The 21,647-nt window shown below is 50.6% G+C and overlaps 1 protein-coding gene across 22 annotated transcripts in view; it reads left to right on the top strand.

Moving 5' to 3' along the window:
* ERI3 (ERI1 exoribonuclease family member 3) overlaps nt 1-21,647 on the top strand; it is a 235,536-nt gene that overhangs the window by 77,371 nt on the left and 136,518 nt on the right. For all 22 annotated transcript variants that reach the window (XM_039485193.1, XM_039485189.1, XM_039485175.1 and 19 more), the window contains one exon: nt 13,027-13,099. In XM_039485193.1, the coding sequence (XP_039341127.1) occupies nt 13,027-13,099 (73 nt within the window). The remainder of the gene's footprint in view (nt 1-13,026; nt 13,100-21,647) is intronic.

Genomic DNA, 21,647 nt, shown 5'->3' on the forward strand with positions numbered 1-21,647 from the left:
GGTTAGGAGTGTTGCAGAGGCTTTGCACTGTTCCACAGTGATCTGAAAGGTGGGCAACAGAGGAAAAGGCAGGGCCCTGGCGGACCCCTGCAGGAGGAGGGCAGGGGACCAAGCAGCTTCTTCGAAGGCAGCATTGCGAGTGGTCGGCAGAAGTTCAGGGTGGGGAGAGTCTCTCAGATACTAAGGCGATGGTGACTCTCACACAGGGTGGATGAGAGGGATCAGGATGGAGTCCCCTAGGTTTAGCCACCACTGGGTACTTCTATGGTCCATCTCAGGGGAGGAGTGGATGAAGCTGGGCTGGAGGGGTTCTGGACGGCTTTAGAGGAGAGGAAGCTGAGTTTTTTGGTGAAGGGTCCCCTTGCGCTGGGAGGTGAAGGACCAGTCTGTGCGCCACGATTTCGCTGGCATAGCTCTGTCTGTGCGGGGCGTGCAGAGGGGCGGTTTGTGAAATGTGTCTAGTGTAGATGCACTCACACCTGTGCCAATGTAACTTTATTTGCTTGGGTGTGGGGGTGGAGGGGAGCTGGAATAAGCTGCACCACTGAAAGCGCAGTTTGCTGGTATAAAGCTGTGTCCACACGAGGAGTGCTTTACTGGTACAGCATACTGGTGTGCAGTGCTCCCAGTGTAGACCTGGCCGCCGCGAAGGGCCGAGAGAGCTGCTGATGAGGGAATGCAGCATCTCTCTCTGTCCCACCCATAGCACTGGAGATCCAGCAGCATGTGGCATGCACACCTGGGCAGTCTTTGAAGAAGAGGGAAGTCCCACCAAAGCCTTCCTGTTGCTTAAATGGAGAGCTCTTCTCTAGCGCTGGCTGCTCCTCCTTCCCCTTATTCTCAGTGGCACTTATGCGCTGGTTAAAGAACTGATGACACCAACAGGTGATTGCGTGCTGCTAATGAATGCAGTAGAAGGATGCATGGTGACGGGGAAAGCAGGGAGTGCTTTCCAGCCCTGGCCTCTTGGCTGCAATAGCCGGCTCCAGCAAGCAGCCCTCACCCCCATTCTCTCTCATTTACCCGAGTGATTTTTCTGACTGTCAAATCTGTAACTAATGTTGCTGGCGTGTCTAGCTAGATGCAGAGTGTGGTGGTGGAGGGGGAGGGACAGCGCTTGGAAAGGCCTCGCTCACCAACTCATACAATATTTATACAGGGACTGGGAGTCAGCTGCGGTGACCTCCGAGGTCGCAGAGTTAAACAGCTTCTGCACCCCCTTGCATTCTAATTGCTGCACTTGTGCTTTGCTCTGGAGAATTTGCCTGCTCTGTGGCTGGGGAAGCACATGCTAATGGCAGCCTGTTCCCGGCTTGGCGGAGCATCCTCTCTCTGCAATGAAAGCCAAACTTGTTTATGCTCACGCAGATCTAAATTGGGGCTTAGCGCTTCCATGGAAAATCAGATTCAGACCTTGTTATCCGGGGGGGCCGGGCTTCTCAGAGCGCGGCAGGCATGAGAGAATGCTGGGGTGGTAACCATGCTGAGAGCTTGCTTAGGTATCATGTTCTGCTTTGCCTCCGGGATGTGGGAGTGTCTCTGTTTTTGTGCCTTCACACAGGAGAGAGTTTCTTTCTTTCCCTCATGTTGCTGCAGCTGACCTCAGGGAGGGGGCACAGACGGTGGTCAGGAGGGGAAAGCCTGGGTTGGCAGCGGAGATGAGCTTGCTGTGCATTCTGGTGCTGGAGAGGCAAGGGCAGTGCTGGAAGAGGGTCTTTGCCTCTTGGGTTCAGACCATGGGACTCCCCTGCAAATGGATGCAAAAGAAGAAACTCTTCTGTTGTAGATAAATAACGTGGTGGTGTGAGGAGAGGAGGGCAGGTGTGTGCGCCAGGCAGGGGAACTCTGTGTTTAAGGGGCAGAAATTTCCCCATCCCTTCAGTGAGCAGCTGGGAATCTGTTGAGCAGCCCGCTGATGAGTGGGGGTCCCCGCTGATGCTCTCCCTAGAGGGGAGAGTCTTTCCGATTGAAATGGCGAGCCACAGGCTGAGCAGCACAAGGAAGCCCAGAGAGACTGCAGTCCACCTGCCTTAATTGGAAGAGCTGTCATGAATTGTCTGATGTCGCGTTTCCTGTGGGGCTCCTCGTGCGCCCTGGGGACTCAGTGTTAAGTGTCTGCCAAGGGAGAGCTGGAACATTTCAATATGAACCATTCGTGCCCAGGCCCGCATGCAGCAGGGCTGCCAAGCTCCGTGCCCTGCCATCGGAAACGTAAAGTACTGCAGGAAAGTCTGCTGGTCCAGTGACCCAGCTGGCTGCCCACATTCCTTAACCTGCCGTGTTGAGTTCAGAGGCCCCCTTCGGGGCAGAGAACTGACTGCTCTTAGGTTGAAGGGCTAATGGTACTACATCAAAACTGGGCCCAGTTGTGCTAAGCACTCCCACTCCCACTGAGTCCCTGCCCCAAAGAGATTACAGTCCACAAGATCGGCAAAGGGCGGGAGGGAAAAGAGAGGCAGAGAAAGAAGGGATGCACCCCATGCGCCTTTCTTCGGAGATTTCCAGTACCTGTGTATGTGCTGCAGACATCCGTGTGCCCCCCCAATGAGGGGAAACAGAGCTGTGTGGGCGAACCCCCTCGGCTGCCCTTTGACCTGAGACAGAGCACTGAGTGTGCCCACTTGACCTGAGCTGTAGCTTTTGCTTAATTGCATCTCCTGTTCACTCTTCTCTTTCCACTGTCCTAGGCTACCTAGGTCTTGTTCTGAGTTCGGTCAGGGTTCACGCGACAGCTATCACAGCCTTTCATTTGTCTGTGGAAGGTTTTTCCCCACCCCACAATGCCAAGATTCCTCAGAGGTCTGGTGACTCTTTCCTCACAGATTAAACAACCCTCCCCAACAAGGGACTTGAACTTTGTCCTTAGCGGTTTTATGAAACACCCCTTTGAGCCATTAGCTACATGTTGTTTATGTCACCTATCCAGGAGAATGACTTCCTTAGTGGCTATCACTTCTGCCCGGAGGGTTGGAGGACTGGGGGATTTAATGGCAGGTCCTCCATTTATAGTGTTTTTCAAGGACAATGTTTTGTTACAATCACATCCTAAGTTTCTACCTTGAGTGTCTTCAGAATTTCGTATTAACTAAGTCACTCAGTTCCCAGTTTTTTCCTGAAGCCACATCAGACTAGAGAGGATGCTGCCTTGCATACCTGCTTGGACAGAACCAAACCATTTAGAAAGTCTCCCAGACCGTTTGAATTGTGGACAGAGCCAAAGGATCCACAATCTCCACCCAAAGATTCTCAAGGTGAATCACTGGGTGTTTTATCTCCTATTATGAGTCTGTCAGTACCCAGCCTCCTCCTAAGTTGCTAATTCATTCTGCAATGTCTCAGTCTACCTTGGTGGCATTGCTCAAAGATGTTCCAGGTGTTGAAATTTGCAGAGCTGGACCTCGTTTTCCAAACACCATGTTTTGGTTCATGCCTGTAGGTCAGATGCTGCCACTGGCAATGCTGTTCTGTCTTCAGTATTAGCAATGGCTCTCCATGTGGGGATGCTGCTCGGGAGTCACCTGAAGTGGATCACCCATAGGGACATGACTTGAAGAAGGAGTGGTTACTCACCTTGTGCAGTAACTGGAGTTCTTCGAGATGTGTGTCCCTAGGGGTGCTCCACTTCCCGCCCTCCTTCCCCACTGCTTCGGAGTTTTCTCTCATGAGACTTAGTGGTAGAGAAGGAACTGAGGGTGGTTCACCCATGCAGCTCTGTGTATCCTTGCCATGGGGCATGATGATTCCTGGAGCATGTGCATGGGCTGTACGGGCACTGCTACAAAAAATCCCTGGGCGCCGGAAGGGGAGCACCCATGGGAACATACATCTGGAAGAGCTCCAGTTCCTTCTCCTTTGAAACCCCTGAACATTCCTTCATTGATCTGGAAGGGTGCAAAGCCTCTGCTGTCAATGGAGCAGGAACCTTGACCCGTGGGAATGATATTGGTAAATGAAAACAAAAAGCCTCATTCTGATCTTGCTTTCACCAATACCTCACTGACTTCAAGTGCAGTTACTCCTGCTTCATCCCAGTGTACAGGGAAGCAGAGTGAGGCCCAGCAGATAGAGCCATGAATCAGCTTAAGAGAAGCCGCTGAGCATTCGCACATAGATTTATTGTAGCATTGCGTGAACGCAGTTGTTGATGAACATTCTGCTCTGAGTCTGAATACCTGCTGTGTTGCAGCCCTGCGTTTAATTTTGAGATAGTGTCTCAGCTCGACTCTAGACGGGGCGAATACCAACAAAGGGCCGGATCCTGCTGAGTGCCTTCCACTCTCATTAGATTGACTGGCAGCTGAGGGCACTCAGAGCTTTTCAGGACTAGGCCGAAAGCTAATGAGTGTAATGGTGACTTCTAGAGCCTGCTGCCTTGGTGCTGTAGCTGAATTGTTTTTCTTGTGCATGAATCACATTTGTTATCTCCTGGAGCTAACTGCCTTATTCGTTTGCCTGGCTGCTTGGAGTGTTTGACTGTCAGGTGCCTCCCAAACTCCTTTGTCCCTAGCAAAGCTTGAGGGGGCATGGAGAAAATAGGGGTATTGCCACAAAGGGAGAGATGGCAAATACCTGTGAAACTGTTAGATCCGTGCAGGATGGCTCCCTAAAAGATGTCTTGTCCAGTGCAGTCTTTAAGAGTCCCAAGCAATGGGAATTACAGCCTGTCCCTCAGGCCGTTCTGGCAGAAATGTACCTTGCATGTGCAGAAAAATTGTTTCCAAAACAAGCTGTGCAGAGGAAAGGATGGTTCCAAACGTGAAGGTACTAGAATAATTGCTTAGGTCTGGGCTTGTTGGGTTCATTACACTAATTCAGTTAAAGATTAAGGGAAAACAATAACACACTCCAGTGAGTGGGGTTGTGTGGGAATAGCTTCCCTTCTCAGGCACAAGGCTTATGATCTCGTGCATCACCACACCTCCCAGGCTGTGCAGTTCCACTGGTGTCTCCGCATGCCTTGTTGTGTGCTCTTCCTTGCATGTTGCCTCTTGTCTCTTATTACTAATGGAGCATGGATGCCTTTTAGCTGCTGGTCAGCCCTCATTAATATCTGGAAGTGACAGGTTGACATTTGTAAGGAAGAGTTTCAGTGACCTTCGTGTTGTGCGTGTAATACCAGGTTCTGACTCCTTTATCCTGCTGGTGCCTCCGGAATGCGTCCCATCCCTTTCCAAGGGGCAAATCGCTCTTTAACCCCTTCACGGCTGCCAGGAACATACGCGTCTGTCTGTCTGTCTCCCTAGCTGTCCCCTACACAACGTCCAGTCAAGTGAACGGCGTGTCTGTCTGTCCTGGCACGCAGCCGTTGGTCTGGTTGAGGATGTTACTGGTACACCGGTACGGCACTGTTCTGATCTAGTGCTTGCTCCGAAGATGCTGGAAGCAGAATTGAGTGAAGCTTGGTGCTGGGGCCGATAGCAGGGACAATGATCGGTGAAGCACCTACTGTGGATGGGAGGATCTAAAGGAAATTCTTCAGAAACTAAGAAGCTGCTGTGATGCTGTTAGAATATTAAGCCTGTATGTCAGAGAGAACCTGTGATGCTGTTAGAATATTAAGCCTGTATGTGGCCCCGATCATGCACACCCTGTCTAGATACCATGGCAATGGATGCTGCCTGAAAGCCTGGATAATCCCTCCGTGCAATCTGACGTGATGCTTTCTCTGGCCTAGAGTACTCCATATTGGTCGGTAGTTGTGCTGCCTGCATCTCTCTACGTTCTGCATTGGTGTGGTAAAGCAGAGGGGAGCGTGCGCTCCCGGGACCCTGAATTCTGCTGTCCCATCCAGTTCAAGGGCCGCAGCTGCCAGCTCAGCAATGACCGTCATTAACCGTGGGGCTTTGAAAAAGACAGTGAGGAGCCGTGGCAGCGGCAGCATGTAACGTTCCTCCTCGCCTCAGCCCATCCGAGGCAGGGCTGCTGGGGCTGAAATTCATTAGTGTTCCCTGACAGCCAGTGGAGGCTCACGCTGCCGGTTCCCACTTCCTTGCTCTCATGTCCCTGCTTCATGCACGCTGATATTTAAAGCTGATGTGCAGCTGATAGGCGTGTTGCACTGACAGGCTGGGGGGCGGTGGAGAGAAGTGAGGTGGTGGGAGGAAGGCCAGGGGAGGGGAAGGCACCGTCTCTGGGTTGGTATGAAAACAGAGAGCTCTTTTGACCCTCACAAGTGTATTGTCTTTCTCCAGCTGCTGCTTGTGAATGTTAACAGCCGCTGCCTCTTGGGCTGTTGGGAGTGCAGATGGGAAAGGGTCTCCCGCGTGCTTGGCATCAGGGTGGGAGGATGGGAACTTGGCGCTAGCGTAGCTCGGAGCACTGCTCTCCGGCAGGGACCAGTAAAGCAAGGGAGCTTCCACTCCTGCCCGGGGAGCCCCATCTCTGTGATCACTGTCCCACTCCCATCGCTCCGAGAGGTCTTGTGAGCGGGATGTCCAGCTTCTGTGAATTTAACCAAGCGACAAGTCTCTTAGCTCTGATCGTAACTGTGATTGTCAGGGCCTTGCCCCACTCTTAAAACAAGTCTCAGACGTGGGTAACTACTTCTGTCGTTACTCATTGGAGCCTCACGGAGAGGTGCACAGATGGGCAAATTGCCCTGTTCTCCCTCTGCCTCTGTTCTGGTCCCAAGTGGTGTGCGTGTGTGGGGGAGCTCCAGCTCTGCCCTGGGTAGTGAGTTTGCGTGTGGTTAATTTGACCACAGGTTTGTACCTGGGCTTTGCTAGGCCCTTGCTGGTCCTGTGTGCTTTCCCGTCTGCCGGTGGGGCAGAAGACCGAAGGAAGCAGTGGCATCCTAAGGGAATTTAGACTGTGTGCTTTAGACACAGCCCAGCGAGTGTGCAAATAGCAAAGGGGGGCTCTGCATGCCTGGCGAGTCATAGCTAGCTGGAAATGAACTAGCCTCTAGATACCTCTGCTCTACAACTGTTAGCAAAATCCCACTCCGAATAGAACCTGGCAGAGGTGAAGTGCACTGCACCACTGCCTGTAGAAACACTTGCTACTTGGATTGGTGTGGGCATGAAGGTAGATCATCCCCCATTGGCAGGGAAGAGTGTCGCTTGAACAATGCAGGGGCTTCAAGGTTGGGTGAATCAGGAGCACCTTACCCTGGATTAAAATAATAAATGTTTGGATGAACTTGACACATTGAGCTTTAGACACTGGCTGAACTAAATTCTCTCTGTAGTTTCTGTTGCCTACAATGCTTTTCTCCACTTCCTGACCTGCTGTGTGCATGGTTATCAACCATGGCAGTGTCCCTCTTGAGAGGAGGGTGCTTTTCAGTGAAGGGTGAGTGTTTTGTACAAAAAATGGAGAAGAATATTGTATCTGTTGAATCATTAGAGGGAATTTAGTTCAGGATACAATTACCCAAGTGTCACAATCCCATCTCCCTTTTATGGAGTTATGATGTCACAGATGCCAGCCCTGTGAGGTCATGACTTCTGCCTCTACACCTGGGACTGACTTTCACAGCACCTGTTGTCACATAGGAAAGTACTGTTTCCTGGCTTCTTTGTGGTATGTTGTGCCAAAGGCCTGGGATACTCCATCTGTGCTGAAAAGCAGCCGTGTGTGTTATCCCAGGACAGCTGAGCGTGAAGTCACCAAGACCGTCCTCAGAACTCGGGCACGAGGAGAGAACTTTCCAAGTCAGTGTGCCCACATTCACTAACTCTCGTCTGCAAAGGAAAGTTGTTGTTTTTTAAACTGGTTTAATTAAAATCAGTGCAAAGCCCCTTGTGTGGTTACTCTTCTAAGAGGGGCTTATTTTGATTTAGTTTAAACCTGTTTCCTGTCAACTTAAGGTAAACCAGAACAGGGTGGATAAAAATGGATGAATTTTTTGGAAAAAATAGGGTTTTTCTCATTTTGTGTAAGTTATAATAAGCTTTTCTTTTTTAAAATATACCCATTTAAAATGAAATCTGAATTTAATGCAAAATATGTTAAGGCCTAAACTTATCTCTTAAAACATTTTAAATAAAAAAATAAATGTTGAGTCCATGAGCTTCCATCAAAACCTTTGTTAAAGGCTGCTTTGCCATAGAAAGAAAGAATCGGGAAACCCATCTAACATCTGAGGTCAAGCTTTATAAATATGGCACAGTAGAAGTAAATAAGCAATAGATCATTCACCATTTTCTAACATACTAAAATGTATAAGAACCTGAAAATGTTAAGCTATAGAATTGCTTAATTTAATGTATGTAGTTTTAGTAAGTAGCAAAACGCTGCACCAAATCTAGTACACAGGCTCTGTTTAGTTGTAAATCAACATGCTTTGAATGGCTGTGTCGACCGATGAGAGTTCGCCCTTCTTTAGAAAATAACTGTAGTACAGATGGAAAAGTTGAAAAAAATCGATGATTTAAATTGCTTTGATTTAAATCAAGCCACCCTGAACCAGAATGAACCCACTATGCAATGTGGTACTTCTCCCCAGGGGGGTTGTTCTGGCTTAACTAAATTGGTTCAGATTCCCTCCTTCAGTTGGACTGGTGCAGTTTTCGAGTGTAGACAAGGCTTTAGCTGTATTTTTATAGTCACAGCTTTTTGGCCCCTTTTTCTCAGTCAGACATAGCACCTGACCTGTCCCAGGATGTGGCTGTTCCACCCCCCCGCTGATCAGTCTGTGTTCGGAGGGGAGGGGGCACCCAAGCTCCGCCCTTTGCCAGGTTTCTGAAGGGGCGCGCCTTGCGCGGGACCATACTGCTGCCCCCTCATCTTTTACACTCAGCATTCAGCTCTTGAGCCTCACCTGAGCAGCCACCTTCTGATCAAGATGGAGCAATGCATCCTGGGAGCTGGAGGCTTAGGCTGCCCCTCAGCTAAAACTCAGAGCTCCATGTTCTGCAAGGAGCCTTGAGGCCATGTTTTGGTCTCCCCTGCTTTAAACCGTGTGACATTATTGGGAGGAATTTCTAGCCCCCACTTCTCATGCTGGCACCCCCGTCTCCTGCTGCTGCGCCCATGTCGCTTAGAGCAGCGTTGCCAATTTCCCTCGGAGCTGAGAACGTTTGGGAGGGGAAGTGGTCAAATGGGGAGTGGATTGCAAGGGCGGCGAAGCTTGGTGAGAAGATGCTGGTGATGCTGCCGTCCCCTCCCGTCCCCAGCGGTCAGGGGCTTGGCAAGACTGTAATTAGAGTATTCTGCATGTGTTACACAATGAGGCCAACAGTGCACGGGTGGTTTTTTTAAAGGCTGAGACCAGGTCCATAAATAGCAAGATTTAATGTCCCTTTATCTTTCCTGAAGAGGGACTTGTTCTAACTGGCTCAATATCATTACACCCTCTGTGTAGAAACTGGTTCAATTTCTTTGTCTTCTGACATCCTGAACCCAGAAGCAGATGGACATGAACCAAGCCCGATTAGTCAGGAGACTCGAGCATTAATTTTTTATACACTAGGACCACCTGAGTGACTGAATTCAATTATGGCTCCCCCCTGTATTAATGTGGTGGCTCATAGCAGAGACTAAGGAACCTGTTGAAATGAGAAACCCCTATTTCTTGGCTTGACCCCCTGGATAATTAGGGTTAAATTGATATGCTATCGCACCGGTGACACATTGTATCTGCCGCTGTTTGTACAAGAGGATACAATAGTGGAGGAAGGACCAATCTGTGCCCTGCTCTAGCTCCCCAAACCGAGATAAAAGGTGTCACTCATACGATAACGTCCTCGCCTCACGCTCCTTTATTGTTGCTCAATTTGCTATTTTTTAATCCCATCTTTCTTTCTTTCAATACCCTTGGTCATATTTTAACTCCATGCCATCGCATAATGATGCCCTGCGAAATGTGTGCGGAGATAGGCGACTCCGGCTGACAGCCCTCCCAGATAACCAAATTCCTGCCCATCCATCACTCGCCTGCCCTCCTTAACTTAAGGGAAGTGATAACTAAAGCGTGGCCGTTTATCACCGCCGAGCTGTGCGCTTCTTACCGGCTTGGAGAGCTGGCTTCAGAGGGAGAAATAAAGCCATGTGACCTCGCCGCCCATTTGCATACGGCTCCTCTCTCAGCCCCATTTACTTGGCAGTGTACGAAGGAGCAGGGCTGTGGTGGAAAATGGAGCTCCTCTTGTGTGTCCAGGCTGCCTAAAAACGGTACAGAGCTGCTGCCACTGGCCAAAGCAAATCTGCAAGCTTGGCCGACTGATGGCAGTGTGCGCTGCATGTCCTTTCCGTGCATTTAAAATAGCTCTGTCCTGTAACCCTCACAACCCCAGTACAGACCCCTCTGTCCCAGCCAGACCTGCGTTTTCAGAGCTGTTGTGGTTTAACTGCAGGCACCGTTGCTGCTGAAAGGACAGCTTCTGCGTACACACGTGTCTGCGCTGGCATCGGGCTGGAAGATCCTGCAGTGAGTGTGCGCTTTGCACTGCGTGTGGGTTGGGAAGGGTAAGCTGAAGGCTGAGGTGGACGATGCAGGCAGCCAGCATACTGCTGAAGTGTTTAGTGCTTCACTGCATCAGCCTGTGTGTGTGTGAAGTGGGGCAGTAGCTGGGGGGCCAGCTGACAAACCAGAAGGATCCAGAGCAGTGCATGCGGCTGCATGTCTGCAAACTCTCTGCTTCGTGGGACGGGCTGGGAGAGGGAGGCTGCGTCCTGCTCGCTCAGTTCAAGTGGGGAAGGAGAGCTGCGCAGTCTGCCCTGTTCAGCGAGCCTGGGTCCATGTGCCAGTGGAGGGCACGGCGCTCGCTGGGAGAGAATCCTGCTCTCCTCTTCCTAGAGCCGGAATGAGGCCCTAACCCATCCTTCGCTGCTGTAACAGTAGAGAGCGGCCCCTGGCCAGCGGGTAGAGCAGACCCACTAGTGCTTCCCAAAGAGGAGTCGGTGTCCCTGGTGCCAATTTACGGTTGGGCGAGCTGGAGCTGTTCCCAGGCCCGGCGGCAGGTTGGCGGGAGGGGCCAGATCTCCTGATTTCCAACCCCTTGGCCCCGTCGTGGTGGAAACACTCAGGATACCATCCCATGGGGGGTTAGCCTGCAGGTAGGGCTGGCTAAGGCGAACTAGGCTGTTTCTTTATTATGGGTCAGATCCAGATCCTGGGAAAGTCCGTGAAGTCTTTCCGTGTACTTTAGCTGGGGGTGGATTGGGCCCTCTGGGAGTTAATACCTTTTGGGCTAGAAGAAGGAACCTAGATTTTAGCAAGGTGCCTACTTGTTTACTGCTGTAAAGCTCCTGTGTGGTTACATAGCAGCCGGCCGAAAGCTTGACAGGTGTAGCCGCTAGACGGGTCCTTTGTTTGAGAGGGCTCCATTCCTCTCTGAAATTGCCTTTGATTTGGGAACAAGTGGAAAACAGCTTCCTTCATGAAACGGCTTCTCTGCAACTTGGGCTGCCATTGGCCCTGCATGATGTCATGCCCAGGTCTGTAAAGCCTAGTAAAATGCATGGCTCAGGCTGTTTGAATGTGTGAATTCTATTACGTAATAGCAGTAGGTGACCCCGGGGGTATATTTCAGGGCAGCTGGCTCGAGCATCATACAAGCCATGCCCAGAGAGGAAGGGTCTGCGTGTCTTATAATAGCCTTTGTGCTGCCCTGGCAGCGCCTCCTTTTGACAAGCTCAGTGCTGCGGACGGGGTTTCATTTGGGTCTCTGACTGGAGTAACTTTGGGCATGGTCCAGAAAGATGCTGTGTGCCCCCCACTCTGCACTTCTCTGGGTCAGGGGCTGCGAGTGCGTATTCTGTTCTTGGCCATCGCTGGTGCTGAGGTGGGCAGGAGCTGCCTGACCTTGAATGAGTGCAAAGAGTGCACTGTGGCGGGTGTCCTCCCCAGACGTCTTCCAGCTTCCCTGGTTCATCTTCCCATGGATTTGCTGGCAGAACCCACCAGCAAGGGTTTTCCCTGCCGCTCTCCTCTGGCACTGAACTCCGCTAACCGCAGTGTGGCTGCGGAATGCCAAGTCTCATGTTAGCTACACAGGCAGTTACGGGGATTGTGGTAATTACATGCACACATGGATCTAATTAGTCTCTTTATTTATCTGGAGTGTTTCTGCTCTCCAATAAAAGAGCCTCTGACCAGTGCTGTGGACAACTTCAACAACAAACGAACAGGCCCCCTGATTACCTCACATCAGATCAAATTGAAAATAAATATAACTAACTTCCCCTCATAATCGCACGGCAGTCCCACGGCACTGCTCTCTAGCCATCCCCAGTGCCTGCCTCTCACAGGCGAGGGCAGGCCTTGCTGGTGCCCCGAAGGCTAACAACCCCACGCTGTTGCAGATTGGAAGCAGCGTCCAAAGCCCTGTGGCCCTAATGCCCTTTCAAGGGCTCCCTCTCTCTTTTACCAGTGGGGCTGCAGCTCCGGGCATGTCGGGGAGAGGTGGTCTCTCAGGAGCTGGGCTGTTGAGTACTTGTGATCTAGCCATACAATTACCTGAGCACATATTTGAACATCTGGGCCTAAAAATCCTGCTGTGTGGAAATCCATAGCCCTGGGCCGGCATTGTCCAGCTTACACACGTGTACGCTGGCTCTGCAGCCCATAAAACAGCATGGCAGGGGACACCATATAGGAAGTGTCTGAAAACTGTCGCCCCTGAGGCTTAGCTGGTCACCTGTGTCCTGTGGCTTGGCAGTCGCATTGTCTGTCAAGTCTCTTTGGTATGTCAGCTCGCTGGGGCAGGGAGCTGCCTTTCCTCCGTTACTGGGGAGTGGAATTCATGACAGCCCAGATGCTCCAGCCATGTTCTCCCCCGGGGGAGGGCTGGGCGTAGTGCTTGAAGGTACACACCGCTCCCATGGAAAACGCCCACCCTCCTTGTTACAAACAGCCCACGTGAGGATAGTTTGGCAGCCTGCACACGTAACCGGCGCATAGCCAGGACCAAGATTTCAGCCGAGTTCCAGCTCTCAGGAAGCGCTTGCCAAGTGCCTGGGATCCTCAAGGATCTCGCTTTCTCCTCCTCCTCAGCACCGAAAGTGCATAATAAAACTTGGAGTTTCTGTTGTCAGGATGCAGTAATTGAATCGAACCTGCTCTCTCTCCTCTCTTTACAGGTTACCAGGACAATGCCAGTACTTAGGGCTGCCGGTTGCTGATTACTTCAAACAGTGGATTAATCTGAAAAAGGTACTTTTATGCAAACCGCCACGGTCCCCCCACCCCCTCCCGCTCTCCCTTCCTCTTCTGCTCTTCAAGGTGGCGTTTAATAACTACTGCTGTTTTGCATTGAAATGAAGGAGTTATTTTCTCAGAGAGGCTGAGGCTGAGCGAGTCCTTTTGCAGCTCCGTATTGTATCTCCGCTAATAGAGTCTTACTGTACTTGATGGAATATGTTCTGCAGCGGTGGAGAATCCCATTGTGGCAGGCCTAGCACTGTCTAGCTCTATGCATAATAGCACAGCACTCGGAGGCACCTCTCCAGTGAAGGTTGTGTCAGCTTGTACCGTGCTCGCCCTGTGTTTTCTCTTCCAGGGGTGTAGAGTTCCTAAGATCAAATTCCCTCCCGGCTGAATCCTGCTTGGCAGTTCCTCAGCACAGGGAGCCTTGAAGTGCATATAGGGAAGCATTTAGTTATACATTTCTTCTCTATGCACGTTTCAAAAAACAATTCCCCCTCTGCACCCCGCCAACCCTTCTTCTCCGCCCTCCCCCCCCCAAAAAAACAAAAAAACACCCCATGGCTAAGAACGGCCTGCTCCACAGCTGATGCTCTACACTTCCACACAAGAGACCCAGGTTTGAGTCATTCCCTGTTGGGAGAAGCATCAGCAGCATCTCACCTTGCTCTGCGGCGTCCCTTCTGGCTGGTGGAGGGCTGGCCTGGGGGAGGTCTGAAGGGAGTCCTGTCCCAGCCTCTCTTGCTGCAAGGAAAGGTGGTGTGATGCCAAAGCTGCCAAGTGGTGCAAATTGGAGGGGGAGAGAAAACTCGGGTGATTGCAGGGGCTGTGAAAGGGGCACGAGGGCCTTGTGCAGATTAAAGCTGTGGTGATAATTCCTTTAAAGGCTTTTGCTTCACTGGGGCTTGTTGTGCCATTGAATCGAACGGTTTTGGTTACTAGCCCTGTCCTGCTAATTAGGGCCTTGGTAAACAGAACTTGCAAGAAAACAGCTCTGCGGAATTTTGGGTTTTACTTCGGCTTTTTGTTTGTTTTATTGTTTTAAATGGCAACATGAGTGACAGGCCGAGCATCAGCAAAAGGACAATTTGCATGATCTACTCCATCAAACAGGGTAGAACATGAACTTAACAAGGGATGCTGGCAGCACGTTCCCTGTTGAACTTGTCAAGGGGATCTTGCATTCCCTGCTGTCAGAGCAAATCTTTTGGCTGATTGCTGGGCCTCTGTAAATGAAATCTGAAAGCACATTGGGGCATTCTGCAGTTCAGTGACCATTAATGATCGCCATTTGAAGTTCACTAAACTTCTGGTGAATGGATAGCAGCTATATAACCAGCAGGTTGATTTGGTGCAAAAAAAAAAATAAAATAAAATAAAATAATTTAAAAAAAACCCAAACCCTCTGCACTGTGATGTTCGATATTAACCAGCTGAGCCCCACGCTGTGCTCTGCCTCTTGGCCCGAAGACAAATGAATGATGGCTGTTTGCAGTAGTCCTAGGCTACCTGGTTTAGCATGTTAGGAGTCTGGGTTCGTCGTAATCCAGTTAGATATGCGGGCAAGGGGTTTTCATGGCTCTTGTTTCAGCTGATACTCTAAGCCCTCACTGAGCACTCTCTGCGAAGCAGCAAAGCACAGGGCTGCAGTGGGTGAGGGAGGGAAAGAATCGCTTAACATGGATCTCTCCCAGCTCTGCACTTTGCATCCAGGGTCATGGGCTGGGGCCGGAAGGCCGACTGCTCATCTCTTTCAGGCTGTTTCACAGAGCCGGTCCCATTCGTCCTCAGCCCAGCGGGGAGCGAGCCCAGCTTGAGAGGGAAACGAGATGCTTCACCTCTTGGCTTGCTCCTCCCCTACCACTCTCAGCTCCTGGTTCTTGAAGTGTTTGCATCTGGGGCACTTAGGGGAGGGGTAACTCTGGCCTAGGTAAACATTTTGCCTAGATGTGGCCTTCGCTAGTACTGCAGGGAGAGTATGGGGTAACCAGGGACCTGGATTTCCTCCCAGCTGCTCAGTTCTCCTGCAGTCCCCTGACACGTTCCTAGCCCCAAACACACCTAGGAAGGCAGTGCGTCTGCTGGGTAGGGGAATACCCTGGGCATAGGGAGACCTGGCTGTGACCTCAGGGAAGTCCTTTCCCCTCTGGGGTCTCTGTTTCACCTTGTCTGGTTACTGTGTAAGCTCTTCAGGGCAGGGTCTGTCTGTCTCCGAGCAGCGCCCAGCACAGGGGGTCCTGGTCTCATTTGGGGCTTCCAGTCCTTACTGTAGTAGAGATAAATAATAATGGCCAGGTAGGAGGGCAAGCTGCCAGGGACCCACCCCCTCCCAGTGGCTCAAACAGCCCGACGTCGCCTCCTCCTGTCATATTCCTGAGTCATCTGTCTGCGCCTATGACCTGATCTCCTGGAGGAAAATCTTGGTCAAGATGCTGGGATTTCTGTGAAATGGCCAGTTCCTAGGGTGTGGCTCATGCAGAGACTCTGGTTTCAAATGTTAAACTCAAATACATTGTTTTCTTATATGAAGTATGTAACTAGAGCAGTCTCTCCACAGCGCAGGAAAACCTCTGCTCTGTCACCTCTAGCATGAGCCTGCATTTGAGTTCCCTGGTGATAGGAGAACACTATCCAATTAAAAGGAATCACTGCCACAAACTTAAGTAAGCCCAAAGAATGGGAACATGTGACTTAAAAAGTTACAAGCACATTTCAATGTCTGTGTGTGAGCATGTGCAGAGAGAGACAACTTCCAGCACAGGTAGTTCCACTGGACTTCAGCGCCGCTACGTACATGCCTAAACTTGGGCTGTGCCTTAGTGCCATGCTGAAACGGGCCACTGGCTCTTTCCGATCACCTTCCCCGTCCAGCAACCCTGTAATGCAAGTCCCGAAACCTCCCACTTAACAGTGGCACCAGCCTGTGGTTACCATCTAGGCTAGGAAAGGAGTGAAGTTGATTGATGAAAATGCATGTACCGTACTAGCCTCATAATTCTACCAAAGGTACCTTTATATACTGCTTCATAGTAACCGCGAGTCCTGTAGCAGGAGCCCCAACGTGCATGTTGGGACCAGTTTCCTCCAGCACCAAGTACGTTTTTGGGATGGTCTCTGGAAAAGGGTCTTAAATTGCATTGTGTATTGGGATGAGTTGAGTAAGAGAGGCTGCACGCTGTACGGCTCAGCTGCTGTGGGTGGAGCAAAACACAGTGGCAAAGGAGGGGAGCGTTGTCTTTTGTGTCAATAATACCCCAAATTGACACCGAATCTGTTACTGTTGTTTATTGGCCTCGCCCAGTGAGCCATGCGGCTTGCTGTGCGGAAAGCCCGCGCTGTGTTTGCATTCTGCCTTTTTAATGGAAACTGGGCCGCTGAGGCTGCTCTTCGGTCTCCAGCATTTTGCTTAGATATTAAAGCCCCTCTGCTGACACTAAAGCAGTCTGGGAATTCGTTCACACACTCTGACCTGGGGTGCCCTACTGATGGTGTCGCAAATGAGGTCGCGTGTAGCGAGATGAGTTGTCCACCTTCCCATTCTTATCCCTCTGAACCAGCGTATTTGTGATGCTCTCTCTCTGCACTGGTAAGAGACTCAGAGAGACTAGTTTGAATCGAGAGCTTTAGTTTAACTTAATACACAGCAAGAAATGCTTTGGCAGCCATGCAAGAATTGACGTGTACGTTACAGAGCAGCCTGGCAGCGTGTGCTGAGGTTTGGTTCTGAGGCTCGCTCCTCAGGCCAACGGCAGGGGTGGGCTGGGGCTTGGGGTCACTGAGGTCCCAGGCTTGTTGCACCTTAGCAAACCCTTGTGCTTGAGGTACCAGCCATGTTGGGGGACAGCTCTCCCCTTTGGCTCTCCTCCACCAGGGAAGGTTCTTGGGACGCGGGGCCTTGGGACGGGCAGAGCTGTCTTTTGCTGAGGACAAAAGCCAAAGGAAAAATCGCTCCATGCAGCTGAACGCGTTGACAGAAGTTTGACTCCCCCTTCCCCCCCCCCGCCTGCTAATGTGTCCCCTCCACCAAGCCTAATCGCTGCTTGCTGACATTTGTAATGTCACTGAGCGATCTTGTATCTTGAGTGAACTGTCAATGCAGAGAGGACTCGGGGCAGGGAGTTTATCGCGCCCTTTGCTGTGATTAGATAAGTATTCAGGGAGGGCTGCCAAGGAGAGGGGTTTATTAGAATGCGTCTGTATATCAGCCCCTAAGCCCCCTCGCCAGAGAGAGCCACTGAGCATCACTGTACTGTCTACCCGCTTCCATTGTGCTTCTGTCTGAATCTTTCCTTCAGCAGCAGAGGTTCTGTGGGTCAAGGTTAAGCTGCAGTAACGGAGTTGTGTACTCCCAGCCGGGAGCTCCGGACTGCAATAGCAGAGGGTGCTTGCAGATCAGGGTTGAGGGGTATTGGGGTAGCTGTGGGTGGCTGGGGCCCAGGGCTGGAATAGGAAGAGGGGCTGCGGGTCGGGGCTGAAGTACACTGGCAGAGCTTTGCCAAGCCTCTCTCACCTCAGCGCCAAATTCTACCCAGAATAAATACGACCAAGTTTATTGACCATAGTCTGCAGTGTGTCTTTTGTGCTTACATAGCGCGTTCCATCGTTAGATCTCAAATCCCTTGACGAAGGCTGTGGATGTATCATGTTACAGCTGGGGGAACTGAGGCTGAGAGATGATGTGACTTGCCCAGGGTCACACAGTGAGTCAGTAGTGAGGCAGAGATGGAACCCAGGCCAGCTGGCTCCCACTCCTCTACTCGCTCCACCAGACTAGTGGTTCTCAAGATTATTTGATGGCACCCCCCTTCTTTGTGTCTGTAGTAGTTCACGCATACCACCCCCTCCACACTAGTACATACATCGGTATACGCAGCGGGGGTGCTTCACTTGAATCCGTTTTCACTTCTTTGTTTTTCACTTGAGTTGGGTTTTTTCTGCTGCACAAATGACCCAACGATCCATTGTCATAAGAGCAAAAGCAAAACTGCGATTGTGGCATGCTCACACCGCGTCGTGGCAAACGGATTTTTAACGTACAGCTGGCAACGACTTTGTATAATGCTCTGCTAGCGTAACAGAAATCCGTCAAAACGCCCGGCGCCATCTAGAGTCAAACACACAGCGCTATCTGATGACTTGAGGTGTCTGGAGCAGTGGTTCTCAAACTTTCCAGACTACGGCATCCCTTTTAGGGGGCTGATTTCTCTAGTGTACCTCCAAGTTTCAATTCACTTAAAATCCACTTGCTTACAAAATCAGACACAAAAATACAAAAGTGTCACAGCACACTGTTACTGGCAAGTTGCTGACCTTCTAATCCGAGCCTTAGCCCTGGTCTGTGCTGGGCAGGGATTGAGCTAAATTACGCAACTTCAGCTATGTGAATAATGTAGCTGAAGTCGACGTACTTAGATCGACTTACCCTGGTGTCTTCACCGCGGTGAGTCGACTGCTGCTGCTCCCCCGTTGACTCCGCCTGCGCCCCTCATGGCGGTGGAGTCCAGGAGTTGATGGGAGAGCGCTCGGGGGTCAATTTATCGTGTCTAGATTAGACACGATAAATCGATCCCTGCTGGATCGACCGCTGCCAGCCGATCCGGCGGGTAGTGAAGACATACCCTTGGTCATTGTCTGTATGCAATTTTAGTTTGTATTGACTTTGATTGTGCTTCTCAAGTAGCTTGTTGTAAAACGAGGCAAATCTCTAGATGAGTTGATGTACCCCTTGGTGTACCCCGGTTGAGAACCACTGGTCTGGAGGAGTCAGCTTTGCTAGTTGTTCATTGCTGTGGGTAAAATGTGCGCAGTAAGTTATTTCCCCTAAGGCTTCTTTCGTGCCCCCCAGTTTGAGAACCTCTGCACTAGAGCACAGCTGCCCCACCCAGCAAGCTAGAATCCGATTACTTCCCAAAGAGTATCACCAGTGAGGTTAGACTGTAACAAAAATCATTCTGTGTGTAGTATTTATTGTAACACGAGGGAAGGCTTTTGCTTAGGCTCGTCACCTGCTCCTTTCTCAGGCTTTGCGGTTTCTCATGACAACTCCTGTTTAGGTTCGTGATCTGCTAGGCCAGGTTGGGCGTCCTGTCCATGATAAACCTCCATGTTAAGGATTTAGAGCCAGCGTCATGCTAGGCTGCAGTTCAATGTCCCTTGAGATGTAAGGGTAACAAAGGACCTGTTCTGGAAATGGAAAGACAGCATCAATAAAGGGAGCCCACAGCCCGACACCGCAGTGAGTTAATGCTGCCCGAAGGGGTAAACGCTTGTACAAATACATCAGAGGGTGTAGGCCAAGAGAGAGAGGAGACCCAGCTATGTATGGGGAGGGGTGAAGTTAATGAGGAGTCTGAAATGTGTGATCACTCAGGTACTCTTTAAAAACTGAGCAAGAAGAACAGTCGAGAAAGAGGCGTGGACAGTTCAGAAGGTAACGAAGGCCAAAGCAACATAACTGTGCTTTGAGAACAGGCGGGACAGTACTTGCCCCTGCTGGGTCTGAGAGTCCACAGTTAAGGTTGCAGAAGCTGTTCCTCTGTGTACACTGACGGATGCTGTCTTCTCATCGCTCTCGTAAAGCACAAAGACTGTCGGGAAGCGTTTTCCCTTGTGTGGCCAGTGAGTTCTCTTTGGACTGTTTTTATTTTCTTTTCCAAAAATCTTCCTTGTCGTGGCGCTAAACCTCCCTGCAGACAAAATTTTGAGCTTCTTTTGTGAAAAAATGTGACCGTTCCCAGGTGGTGATGAGATGCCCCTGGGCACTGTGGTAGCAGGTGCGTTAGAAATATGCCTGGGGTGAGATCCTGGCCTTATGGAAGCCAATGGGAGTTTGACCTTTGCCTTCAGTGGGGGCAGGATTTTTAACCCGTTTGTGAAGGGGAGCTGATTCCCTCTCTGGGACCCTCTCGCCCCAGTCCTGTGAGGAGGAAACAAAGAGGAGGTGGCTGGGAGGGGATAACAGTCTGAGGCCTAGCACTGTAGAAACAGCGCCAGGAGACATGGAGCCTCATAAGGGGGAAATGTGCTCAGTTGTTTGGTAAGATGCAGATCTGTTTGTCACTACCCCCCTTTCCTTGCCAAAGAATGGCCACTTGATGGGTGATGGCCCATCAGCTTTGATGGCACCTGGCTGGTGACAAAGTGTCCTTTGTCTTTGAGAAATAGGTTTACCTGTTTCCCAAACTTGTCTGTTAAACACACTTCAATCATGATTCCAGCTTATGTTCATACCTTTACTTATGTTGTTGCTACGTGCGTTTCACCATGAAATTACTGGCCAGCAAGATATTCGTTTTCAAATGATCCCTTATACGGCCTATTCTGTACACAGATGATAACAGTAGTGTGCAGGATGTGAACACGGGAGTGCTTTCGCTCACAGGCGCAGCCCAGGATTTTGAAGGAATTAGCTAGTGATGTTGACAGTTGTCATTTTTAAAGTCATGGGGAGCTAGGGAGTTATCACAGGAAAAAAGCAAATATCATCTCAATCCTCCAGCAGGGGGCGCTGTGCTGTAGGGTGGCGCAGGAGGCCAGCAGGGGGCGCTGTGCTGTAGGGCGGCGCAGGAGGCCAGCAGGGGGCGCTGTGCTGTAGGGCGGCACAGGAGGCCAGCAGGGGGCGCTGTGCTGTACGGTGGCGCAGGAGGCCTGCAGGGGGCGCTGTGCTGTAGGGCGGCGCAGGAGGCCAGCAGGGGGCGCTGTGCTGTCGGAGGAATCACCTTTCCCACAAGGCATTAAATCAACAGCCAGCACCTGGGACCTTTTCTGGTGAAAGGAAAGTGACCCTGGCATCTGTAAACTGAACTTCAGTCTCTAGTAAAAAAACAAAAAACCCACTCCCAATCCAATATTAGAGGAGAGAATCTGTTCTGTATAGCGATGGGCATGTTAGAAATGCATAGATTAGATTAGATATACAGGGTGAATGAAGCTTCATTGCTTGGATCATCTTAAAACTGAACCAGACAAAGCTCTGGAGAACATACTGTATGGCGTGATCTTGCACTGGCTGGAAGGCAGGTCTGCATGACTGAACAAACCTCTTCCAGGTCCAGTTGTTGGTCTTTAATATGAGTGTGGAAGCTTAAGATGGGTGTGTTTTTGTTAATTTATTTAGTTAAATTTTATTTTGATTGATGAAAGTATTAAGATTTGTCCAACCGATTGTCCTCCTCTCCTTTAGATTAACAATTCTTCTTCTTGCGGGGGGTGGGAGGGATGTCAGTTACTGTTGAAGGCAGAGCAACTGCTTGTGGGGAGGAAAACGGAAAATGGGGCTGTGTGTGTCTGTGTGTGTCTGAGAAATGGTCACTTTAAATCTGTTCTGTGCCTGAACGCCTGAAAGTTGCTTTCAGGAAGTTTAATCCCAGGAGAATCTGTCCAAATTGTTAGCTGTTATTTCACGGGTTTACGCGTATCTCGTGAGTGGATATTGTGACCTCTATAAAATGCATGGCAAGCCTCGAAACGATCAGAAGAAAAGCAAGGTACAGCACGTGCAAAGCAAACCTCTAAACCCGCAATAGGGGCTAGATCCTGCAGAGCACTTAAGCATGTG

Source organism: Mauremys reevesii, linkage group 8 (genome assembly GCF_016161935.1).
Source record: "Mauremys reevesii isolate NIE-2019 linkage group 8, ASM1616193v1, whole genome shotgun sequence".
Lineage (NCBI taxonomy): Eukaryota > Metazoa > Chordata > Testudines > Geoemydidae > Mauremys > Mauremys reevesii.